This window comes from Pteropus vampyrus, unplaced genomic scaffold, assembly GCF_000151845.1.
Source record: "Pteropus vampyrus isolate Shadow unplaced genomic scaffold, Pvam_2.0 Scaffold245, whole genome shotgun sequence".
Classification (NCBI taxonomy): domain Eukaryota; kingdom Metazoa; phylum Chordata; class Mammalia; order Chiroptera; family Pteropodidae; genus Pteropus; species Pteropus vampyrus.
The window spans coordinates 647,390-657,719 of record NW_011889026.1 but is presented as its reverse complement, the minus strand read 5'-3'; the positions used below and the strand labels follow the sequence as shown (position 1 = coordinate 657,719).

The 10,330-nt window shown below is 52.5% G+C and overlaps 1 protein-coding gene across 21 annotated transcripts in view; it reads left to right on the top strand.

Moving 5' to 3' along the window:
* Positions 1 to 10,330, top strand: part of BCL2A1 (BCL2 related protein A1) — a 60,780-nt gene that overhangs the window by 2,572 nt on the left and 47,878 nt on the right. For 8 of the 21 annotated variants that reach the window (XR_002776067.1, XR_002776070.1, XR_002776069.1 and 5 more), the window contains exons 2-4: positions 1,227 to 1,368; positions 7,730 to 7,946; positions 8,275 to 8,368. The exons of 1 other annotated variant lie outside the window; for it this stretch is intronic. Coding sequence is in view for 7 of the 20 variants with exons in the window: in XM_011374381.2 (XP_011372683.1) it covers positions 1,227 to 1,368; positions 7,730 to 7,946; positions 8,275 to 8,368; positions 9,054 to 9,443 (843 nt within the window). In the remaining 13 variants the exon portion in view is untranslated. Of the gene's footprint in view, positions 1 to 1,226; positions 1,369 to 6,985; positions 7,275 to 7,729; positions 7,947 to 8,274; positions 8,369 to 9,005; positions 10,310 to 10,330 lie in introns of those variants that run through there. 12 more of the 21 variants (XM_023520055.1, XM_011374382.2, XM_011374381.2 and 9 more) reach the window with 10 other exon arrangements.

Sequence of the window (10,330 nt, the reverse complement as noted above, 5' to 3'; positions counted from 1 at the left end):
CGGAGACAGATGAAGGTGTAGAGCAGGGCAGACAATGGGGAGGGCCAGGGTAGTCCCCATTGAGAAGGTGAGGTTTGAATAATGGACTTGCGGAAAGTAAAGGTGCCGTGCTGTGTGACTAGCTAGAACAGCTTCTAAAGCAGACAACCGTCTGAGCACAGGCCTGGAGGCAAGACCACGCAGGAAGCTTGTGTTTCTGCAGCTGGGAGCATGGGAGAGCTGGAAGGGGGGTTGGAGAGGTAGGGAGGACCCGGTCAGCAGGGCCATGTGGGCCAATGTATGCCCTCTGGCCTTTGCCGTGAGTGAGGAGAAATGAGGGGCCAGCGCGTGGTTTTCAGCAACAAGTAGCATGATCTGACTTAGATTTTAAAGGATCATTTTGGCTGCCGTGTTGACAGCAGCCTAAAAAGACAAAAAAAAAAAAAAAAGTAAAAGCAAGAACAGCTATTACAAGGGTGCTGTCCGAATCCACTGAAAGATGGTGACTTGGACCAGGGTGACAACAGTGACGAGTGGTCAAATTCGGGATGTATTTTGAAGGTGGAGCCAACATAGTTTCACGGATAGATGGGGTGTCGGGTCAGAGAGAGAGAAGAGTCGAAGGTTTTGGGGCTTGAGCCACTGAGAGGCGGGGCAGGAGAGAGAGCGGGCCCTTAGTTTTACACATCTGAGGGGGACGTCAGCTAGGCAGTTGGAGGCATAGGACTAGGGCTCAGGTCAGAGGTAGGGGGGAGATAAAAGTTAGGGAATCGTCATCAGGTAAGTGATATTTTAAGCCGTGAGGCTGATCGGAAAGTGAGAACAGAGAAGACGGAGCTCGGAGCCCCCGGGCCTCTGACATTGAGCCTCTGACATTGAGCGTTCCTGGGGAAGTGTGGGAATGAACCAGAAGACCCAGAGGGAGGAAACAGGTGGGAGGAAAACAGAGTCAGGTGTCCTAGAAACCCAGCGGAAAGGCGTGTGACGAGGAGGGCGTGGTCAGCTGCGTGGTAGCCGCTGCAGGTTCAAGTGTGATGAGGACTGAGAATTGACAGCTGCATTTAGTAACACGAGGTGACCTTGGCGGTAGAGTTCAGGTGGAGGGCAGAAGCTCGAGGGTAGTGGCAGTCACACCTTACTTATTAGGGATTTGGTGGGGGGTTAATGACACGTGAAAAATCTTCCTCAACTGGCAGGGATGTGAGCAAATTCTTAACGGATGTTATCTAAAATTTATTTTTATTCAGATTCTTACCCCGTTTATCATGGCACCTAACACAGTTGGGAGTCTTTCTGTCTACATTTGGTACGAGTTTGCAGAGGTTGGGTTTCCATGGCGTCAACTGCTTCCTTCATTCCAAGCCTGGCTGAGAGGTCACAGCCTCGGTTGTTGGTTTGACTTTCGGCCGGGCCCTTGCCCTTATTTGGTTTGTTGTTTTTAGGAACTTCTTGCAACTTGGGGCCAATGGCTTCCTTCCAGGGTTGGTTTTGGGGTTTAGGTTGCGCGTTGTACTCATCCAGCCACTGTTCTGTGATGACTTCCTGCCGGCCGCGTATTTAAGCGCTGACAGGAGACGGAGTGGGAGAGCTACAGGTGCTTCTCTGGTTGGCTCGTGTGCACAGCACTGCTTATGGGCAGTGTACACAGTCTGTTTATAGCACAGGCACATAATAATTGCTTGGTTCTGCCACATGCTATTAATCAAAGGTCACAAGACTGACCCAGATCCAAGGGCTAGGGAAATGACCCTACTCTTTCAAGCGAGTATCTTGCAAAGAAAGCGTGGCCATGTCAATCCCCTCACCAGCCTGCCTCTTCAGCATCGTCCAAGGGCCCACCTACTTCTAAGTGGGGACTGGCCGGGGAGGGGTGGGGCCACAGCAGAATCTGAGGCTCTGGTTAGTGGCAGAGGACGTACCCTTAGAAAAACTCACAGGCTTGTGTCAACAGTGCTTCTTCTAATAACTTTTCATCGGGTCTAAAGTAAAGGTTCTCAAACTTTTTGGTCTTGGGATCCCCTCATACCCCCAAATTATTGAGGACCCCAAAGAACTTTAAGCTCTCAACATTTACTGTATTAGAAATTGAAAGTGAGCCTTTTAAAAAATAAACACTAATTTACTTAGTAATAACCAACCTTTTACATGTTAACATAAAGAATGTTTTTTAAAAATGAAAATTAGCTGTCTTTTCCAGAATATAAGTCAGTAAGAAAAGTGATGCTGTGTTCTCCGTTTGCATCTGTCGGCCTACAGAAGAGACGCTGGTTCTCGCAGTCCAGTGCAGTATCACACCTCATGCAGCCTCTGGAAAACCTCACTCTCGTGAGAACAAGGCAGATAATGACTTAGGACTATAACAAAAATAATTGTGATCTTGCTGATGCCCTCGGGGGAGTCTCAGGGATGTCCAGGGGTCCATGGGTCACACTAAGAACCACATCGTCTTGGCAGAGTGTCTTTAAATTGTGGAAAGGGTATTATTGCACTTGAAGCAGGTGCCCAGGCTAGCATCTCCCTCAGCCCGTGGGCATGCTTCTGCCCATCTACCAACACTCGCGAAATCCCGTTGCCAGCCCTCTTCATGACCATACCCCCCACCACCATCAAACTCCTACTCACCCCTCAAAACCCAATTAAACGCTTGCTCCTTGCTGAAGGCTTTCGGGACTCCTATTGGCAAAATTAGGGCTCCGCCCTTGTGTGTGTTCACATACTTAGTTCTTCCTCCTGCAGTAGCACTTACTGGGTCAAACAGAAAGGTGTGTCTGCATGTTTGCCTCCTCTCTGATCAGACCGGAGAGCTGTTTTCCTTAAGTTTGATTTTTTTTTTTTTTTAAATAATGGTGTGGGATAAGGGGGTAAATGGGTCCACCTCCCAACTTTTAACTAATCGTCCTCGCAGATTTTGTTCAATCCTGCCCTTCCTCGTGGTTTTGTTTGAGGCCTCCTGTATCACGTGTTAACTTTTTGTATATCATAGTTTCTAGATCTGGGCTTTTTCCCTAATCTTGTTACTCTGCTTCAGCACTGTGTGTGTTTTTGTTAAAGAACCATGATATTTTAATCACATTGCTTTATAGTAAGTTTTAGTATCTACGGGAGCTTGTCTTTCCGTCATCTATTTGCTCTTTTGAGCTTTACCTGAAATTCTGATCTGTTTATACCTCCAGGTTAACTTGAGAATAATTTTGTTAGTTTCCAAGAAATATCCTGCCAAGATTTTAAATTGGGATCACATATGCCTAAACGATTTGGAGGAGCAGAGAGAGAAATGTGTATCTTACAGAATTTGGATGGCCCCTCAGGAAATCTGCTGGGCTGGTTTCCCCGGGCCCCCCACCCCATTTTTTTAAGCTTTTAAAAAACTTCTAGCATATTTTAATCCCTTAATTTTATATAACTTTATGAAATAGTAAAGAGAAAACACATGATCACAGTACTTCCGGTTAATTCATTTAGCTATAGTTTGCTTCGTCGATAGTGTGGATCTTTTTTCTTGTATTTTGAAACTGGCCAGCGATAATATATTATAATGCTGTTTAATTCTGTATGTCTATTTTACACCTGACCACGTAACTGATCTTGTAAAATAGTCTTTATTAATTTTTCAGTCGATTGCTTTGGGCATCAAGCTTCTAGGTTGCACCTGGCAACCCCACCAGTGTCTGGGTACCAGGCAGGTATGTGCTCGCCCCACTGTGGGCCCTTGACAAATGTTTGTCAAACGAGTGGATCAGTCCATGAATCACACAGTGTTGAGTTACAGGAGAGCCTGGAACGAAACAGCTCAGTGCTTAGAACACTGGGCGGTCAGTGCTGGGCTCCAGGCCTGGCCCTTCCACTTAGCGGGTGAGCGAGATCGGGGCAGGTTGTTGAAGTTCTCTGTGCTTCGCTTCCTTGTCTTTAGAGATCATAATATTTTCTTCCTTAGGTTGATTAAATGAAAAACAGTTTATGCAGAGTGCTTAGCACACGTCTGGCACAAAAATAAGTGCTCAGTACACAGTAGTTATAAATGCGATCTAATAATTAGTTGCCTGATCCAGTCATAGCTGAAATTAAGTGGTCTTTTGCAAGAGTTGACTGGGTAGGGACACACACCGACGGGCAGCAAGCAACCAACAGTAATTGGCAAGCAGAGCAGTAAAGATGACCCACCTAGCTCGTAAGCGAAGAAATGCACAGGCCGGTCACGGAGCCCTGTGCCCGCTGCTCAGGCGGGAGGAATGCACAGAGCTGCCCTTGCTGACTGGGCAGGCCAGGTGTGGCTGAGTCAGCAGGCGGCACGTTCGCGTGGCCTGGATCCTGGGAGCTGGGGCTGGCAGGGTGCCAGATCGAGGAGGCGGGTGCTGACACCGAGGTGCTTCTGCGTGGCACTGAACGCCTCTCTATTAATTAGCCCATCCGGACCGGCCGCCCTGGAATGTGTGCCAACCAGCACATGCAGCAAAGGACACGGACCGAAGGGCGATCGACTGTCGGGGTCGGCCCAGGGCCGAAGGGTGTCTGGGGCCGATGCCGGCATTGAACCAGCCCTGGGCAAACCCGACGGTTGTTCCCTCTCCTTGGGTAAGGTCCTTGGGCAGCGGGGTGAGGCAGAGCCCCAGGCTCGGTCCCCGGAGATCCGACGGCCGCAGGTTAGTGTTGACCCCCAGCTGCTCCGAGGGGCCGCGCTGCTGGGTGTTTGGGAAACAGTGCCATCTCTGACCCTGTTCACGAGTCACTTCCACACGAGAGGAAATGGAGTCGGGAAACATGGAGGATCAGATAACTTGGGATTGCGGTTTGGGGCCTGCCTCTGGTGTCCCCTAGGTGTCTGTTTCCTCATCTGGACCGTACGCGTTTGTGAGTTGGCCGTCTTTCCCGACAGAATCTCGAGGCTGGTGACTTCCTATCCAGCACAGCGTCGGGACTCGGGACGTGTCGAATGAGTAAATGCAGCAAGTTGCAGTTCAGCTGCTGCAGGACGTAGGAGCCGAAGGGGCAGAACGAGGTGGCGAAGCCGCCTGTTTTGAAAAGATGCTTAAGTCAAAACGAGAGGACCAGAATAGACACAATAGGAAGTCTGGCCTCCAGCACACAAACAGGAAGCGCTCGAACAACAACCTCGCAATCGTCCACGGGGCCTTGTGTTGCTAGATTTCCTGGCAGAGGTTCTGTTCGTTTGGGGACCTTCCCACCAGCGGGCCTGGCCCCAGGTCCAGTGCTCTCTCCTGCTGGCTTTCATTGTGCCAACACACATGGCGGTGGATCCGACCGAGAGGCACTGGGCTCCCCGAGGCCCTGGGCAGAGTGTTGGCGGGATGCAGAGGCTAACAGGAAAGGGAGCTGCCCGCCGGGGGTGCCTGTGCCCCGGGGGACTCTGCTCAGACACACGAAGGCACACGCACGGCCGTGGTGCGGCAGAGGAGCCATGAAGCGTCCCGTGTGGGTGCTTCCCTTTAAAGGCCATGGCGTGACCTAGCAGGTGTAAGCCGGAAACTTTAGGGCAGCCAGAAGGGTGCCGCCCGGGTCACTTGGCTTCCCCCCGTGGCTCCTCCTCGAGTCTCACACCTGCATCCTTGCTCACCTCCGCTGGCTCTGGCTTGTCGCCAGACCTGACAGTCACGTGCCACTGGCACGTATGTGCTCCACTTGGCTCCCAGCCGCTTCCGTGCCAGCCGGTGCTGGCAGCTGACTCGCGTTTTATTTACTCGCTCCCAACTCCACCCTCTCCTGCCCCGCTGACTTTGGTGCCTGGCGTTTGCCTGCAATGCCGACCGACTTTAAATATTTATGTGCAGTGTTTCCTCTGTGCAGGCCGTGGGCTGGCTGCCGGGCTATATTGGTAAACAAGACAAGTTCTTGTGGACTCACTTTGCCGCCAGTCATACGCAGTGTGCTGAGTGCTAGGACGGGTGTAAGCTCCCGGGGACGTGGGGCGGAGGACGGGGTAGAGGTGGCGAAGCTGGAGTAGGGAAATCTGGGGGCTGCAGCTCTGTTTTTCCGTTGTAGTTCGTGCCATGAATTACAGCCTCATGCCTTGTCCATCTGTCCCCACCCTCCCCCCTTCACTCATCCATTCATCGGATCCTTCACCAATGATTGAAACATAGACTGTGTGCCACGTGTTCTGCGAAGTCCTGGGAACATGCTAGAAAAGTCTGGTTCCTGTACCTCAGCTCGAGGGTCACCTCCTCCGGGAAGGCTCCCCTGACCCGTTTGCAGCCCCACTATGATGCTCTCGTACCAACCTGTCGTTTCTTCCGTAGCACCTGTAATTAATGGCCTGTTCATTCGAGGCGCCGTTCCGTTCATGCAGCTCCTCCCAATCATCTTTGTCAGTGTAGTGTTCGCGCTGTCACGTGACAGCATCTTTAATACGAGCAAATCGGACAGACGGACGGACGGACGGACGGATGGACGAACTGGAGCCGAGGCAGAGTGACGCGGGGACTAATTAGGAGACTGACCCAGTCAGTCGTCAGGCAAGAAAGAGAGGAGAATCGAGAACAGGCCAAGGCAGCAGAAGCGGCAGAGCCGGGAGAGGATCGACAGGGAGAGGATCCGGCGGACTCGGGCTCCGCCCGAGGGTCAGCAGCGAAGTAGAGCGGGCACTGTAAGGTGACCGCAGGGTTCCAGCTGAGGGCCGGGGAGACCGAAGGTCAAAGAGCAAGTTTGGAGGATGCAGCGAAGAGCCTGAGCTGCTAGATGTGCGGTATCTGTTGAGGCACCAAAGTAGAAATTTGAAATTCTTATGGCCACTGTGAAAGCTGGGATGATACAGTTGTCCCCTCTTCCCCGTGGGCGACGCGCTCCTGGTAGGTGCCCGCAACCACAGCACCGCACCCCACAGGTGCTGTTTTCTTCTCCATGCATATAGTTTTCATAATGTTTAATTTACAAATGAGGCACAGTAAGAGCATAATAACAATAGCTAATAATAAATTAGGACAATTGCATCAATATACTGTAATAAAAGTTATGCGGAGCTGGCCTCTAGAGCTTCCTGTCCTGCCCTCAGCTTTCTTCTTCGGATGACGCGAGATGACCAAACGCCTCCGTGATGACAGGAAGGAAGGCGCTCAGGATGGTGCACGATTTATAAAACCCCACGAGTTGTTTATTTCTGGAATTTTCCATTTACTATATTTGGACCGCGGTTGACCGGGGACGACGGAAACCATGGAAAGCAAAACCGTAGATAAGGGGGGACTGTTAGCTGCTCTACGAGATAAACTCCACCATGTCAGTGGCCCAACACAAGGGAAGTTTTTTTATTTAAAAAAAATTTTTTTTTTTTTTTTTTTTTTGGTCCACAGGATGAACCAAGCGGGTGAGGCATTTGGGTCGTGGTGACGTGGGGTCCAAGGAACTAGGATCCGTTTGTTCTTGTGGCTCCACCATTTGCTTGGGGCCTTAGAGCCGAAGGGGAGAGAACATGGAAAACACACCTGCGAAGGTGCCACCTCGCATCCGCTTTGGGGCAGAGCCCAAAGCAGGAGCCCAAGTCCCCGTAAAGCTGGGAGTCCAGACCAGCCTCTTCTCCGGAACGGGCCTGCAGTGCTCGGGACACGACGGATGGACAGATACGATGGCGCTCGGGGGGCCGTGGAAAGGGCCACGGGGTCAGCTCCGCTCCCAGCCCACCAAGGCCCTGCGTGGGACATCGACTCCGACCGAGTCCGACAACACAAGTCTCTGGTTTCTCCCAGCCCCATTCTCCGTCGGGTAAATGCTTCTTTATTGACGGTTTTGTCTCCTTAAGGCAGCTCCCAGAGGACCGCCGCCATTACGGCGATAATCACAACACCCACTTCGCTGGCGCGGGAATGTCAAGTGCGTGACATCCGTGACGCCCGCCTTACCCGTGCCCTCCCAAGACCACCGTCTCTGCTCTCCACAACAGACATCTCTACCGAGCAATCGCGCCATTCCCCAGTGAACCCAGACACGGCCTCAGAATCCTTCTCGAATCCGGTCTGGTAAAATCTCGGGGGTCGGCTCGTGAGATGGCACCTGCTTGCCCCCCCCCCAGGCCAGCCGTGTTTCCGTTTACACAGTGATTTTCCATACAGTATCGCGTGTGCTTTTCTCAATAGCTCCGTGAAGTACTTGGCACCAGGCCTGTTTTACAGATGAGAAATTTGCTATCTCAAGAACTTAAGTGACTTTCCCAAAATGACACGTAGAAGTCGTGGCGGAGTCAGGATTTGGACTCAGGGGTCTTGATCCAAATCCCAAGGATACCGGCGAGGCATCCTTCCTCATCCGTGCGTCTTATAGGTAACAAGGTCTTTAACGCGTTTTCAGGGACATAGGAAGTCGAGCCCAACTGCCGAGCCTCTGGAGCTGGCCCGGCAGATGGCGGGGGTTTTCCTGGCTGGGAAACGTGGTCGCATTCCAGGTGAGCAGCTGCAGCCTCCCCGTCGCTAGCTGGAGTTTGGGCAAATGTTTGCTTCTGTGTGCAGACGCCCACGGGTGCACGCCAGCAGGGGGTAGAGAACGTGACCTCTACACATCGGGAAGGTAGGCCTTGAGCCTCTTGAGAGTGGGGTCACGGGGGCAGAGCCATAGCCACCAAGATATAGGGACGGAATTTTGTCCGATAATTGACATTTTAGAAAAAGTAAACGCGCGGTCCATACCAGTGAAAAGCACCAGACCACGTGCGGTAGACACGTGGCCATATCCGCACACCCACTCCGAGAGGCCTAAGCTAAAAACGGCGCTCTCCAGACTCCGGGCCCCTGGAACATGAGACGTGAATGACTCTATCTGCTGAGTGGTCTTGCGTGTGACGCTGAATCACACAGGGAGAGGAACATGCCCTGGGTTGCGATAGAGACTCTGGGGAGCGATGGCTGCTGGTAGCCTCCTGCTTTACGAGGTGGCTTCTTGGAGATGGTGGGGTGGCAGCTTCCGGCTTTTGGGACTTCTCCGTCATGCATAAGCAGAAGGTCCTTGGGCTGCACAGTTCTTTGTTGTGGCTTCGGGAGTCCCTCCCCGAGGCTCATTCCAATGTGTGTCTTTCATCCCTCCAGTGACTCCGCCATCTGTCTTTAACCCTTAATCAGTGCCTTTCTGTCCAGACCAGCTTGGGCGGATTCCACCGTCTGACAACACCCACGCCCTGGAGGAATGCATCCAGCCTCTGCGGGTCCTTCCTGGTCACTCCCAGGCCTTCAGAGAGGCCCCTTCTGGGCCTGGGGCCTATGTGCCGCCGTCCCCGGGGACCAGGCTGTGCCACTGCTGTGCTCGCAGCTCTCTGTCTTTCTCTGAAGCGGGAGCCCAGGTCCTCCGGGAGTTCTGTAAGCGTCCATGTGGGGCCATGGCCCCTGTTCCTAGGACCCCTGGTTCCTAACTCACCTGCGAGCACACCTTCCAAGTGCGAACCAACCCTCCAGAGCCCACACCCCCACCTGCGTCACCTGCGTCTCCTATGGGGTGCTCACGCTCCGGCCACGCCCCACCTCCACTGATCACCCTAGGGCCAATCCCGAGCCTTCTCAGCCAGCCTTGCCTGTTCCTTTCTGTGGAAATCACAGCAAAGGTTCTTGCCCTAATGTTCCCCTCATCCCTGTGCCTCCTGACCCCCCACCCCACCCCCCGCCCCGCTTCCCCACGTGGCCCCGGGGTGTGGCGTGTCCTCTTCCCTTAGGATCTCTGAGTGTAACAAAGTCCTGTTTGAATGGTGCTGACTCCTGGTCTGTTTGTTGGCTTTATACTTAATAGTAGAAGCTGCATTTTAAAACACCCTTTTATCCATTCATCCATCCATTTAAAAGGTGTCTACATCAGCCTCTTAAGCGCCAGGATTCTAGGCCTCAAGCACCCCGTGATGAGCTAATCAGACACTATTGCCGCCTTTATGAAGTATAATTAGAGCAACCAACATGAAACAAATAATCGCACGGATAAATATATAATTAAAAAGCATGGCAACATATATGAAGAAAAAAATCACAAGGTACTATGTGAGCTTAAGGGAGGAGGAGGTGACTCCTAAACCGAGGCCTGAAGCATGAGCCCGGTGAAGAGCGAAGAACACTGAGGGAGAGGGCAGCTCGTGCAAAGGCCCCGAGGCAGCACGGGCGTGTCAGGAGGGCGGTCAGTGTGGGCAGGGCACCGGGAGTGGGGAGAAGCAGGCGTCAGATGGTGCCGCGGGGCTGTCAGGGCTGGGTCACGCAGAGTTTCCGAGGACACCGTAAGGATTCTGGGGTGCTTCCTCAAAGTGACAAGATATGTCTGAAGGATTTTCAGCAGAGAGTTTTCTAATCTAATTTCCTCTTCTAAAAGACCACTTGGCCCCTGTGGATGGGGCAGGAGGGACCGGGCAAGGGGGGCGGCTTTGAGATTAGAAGTGGCA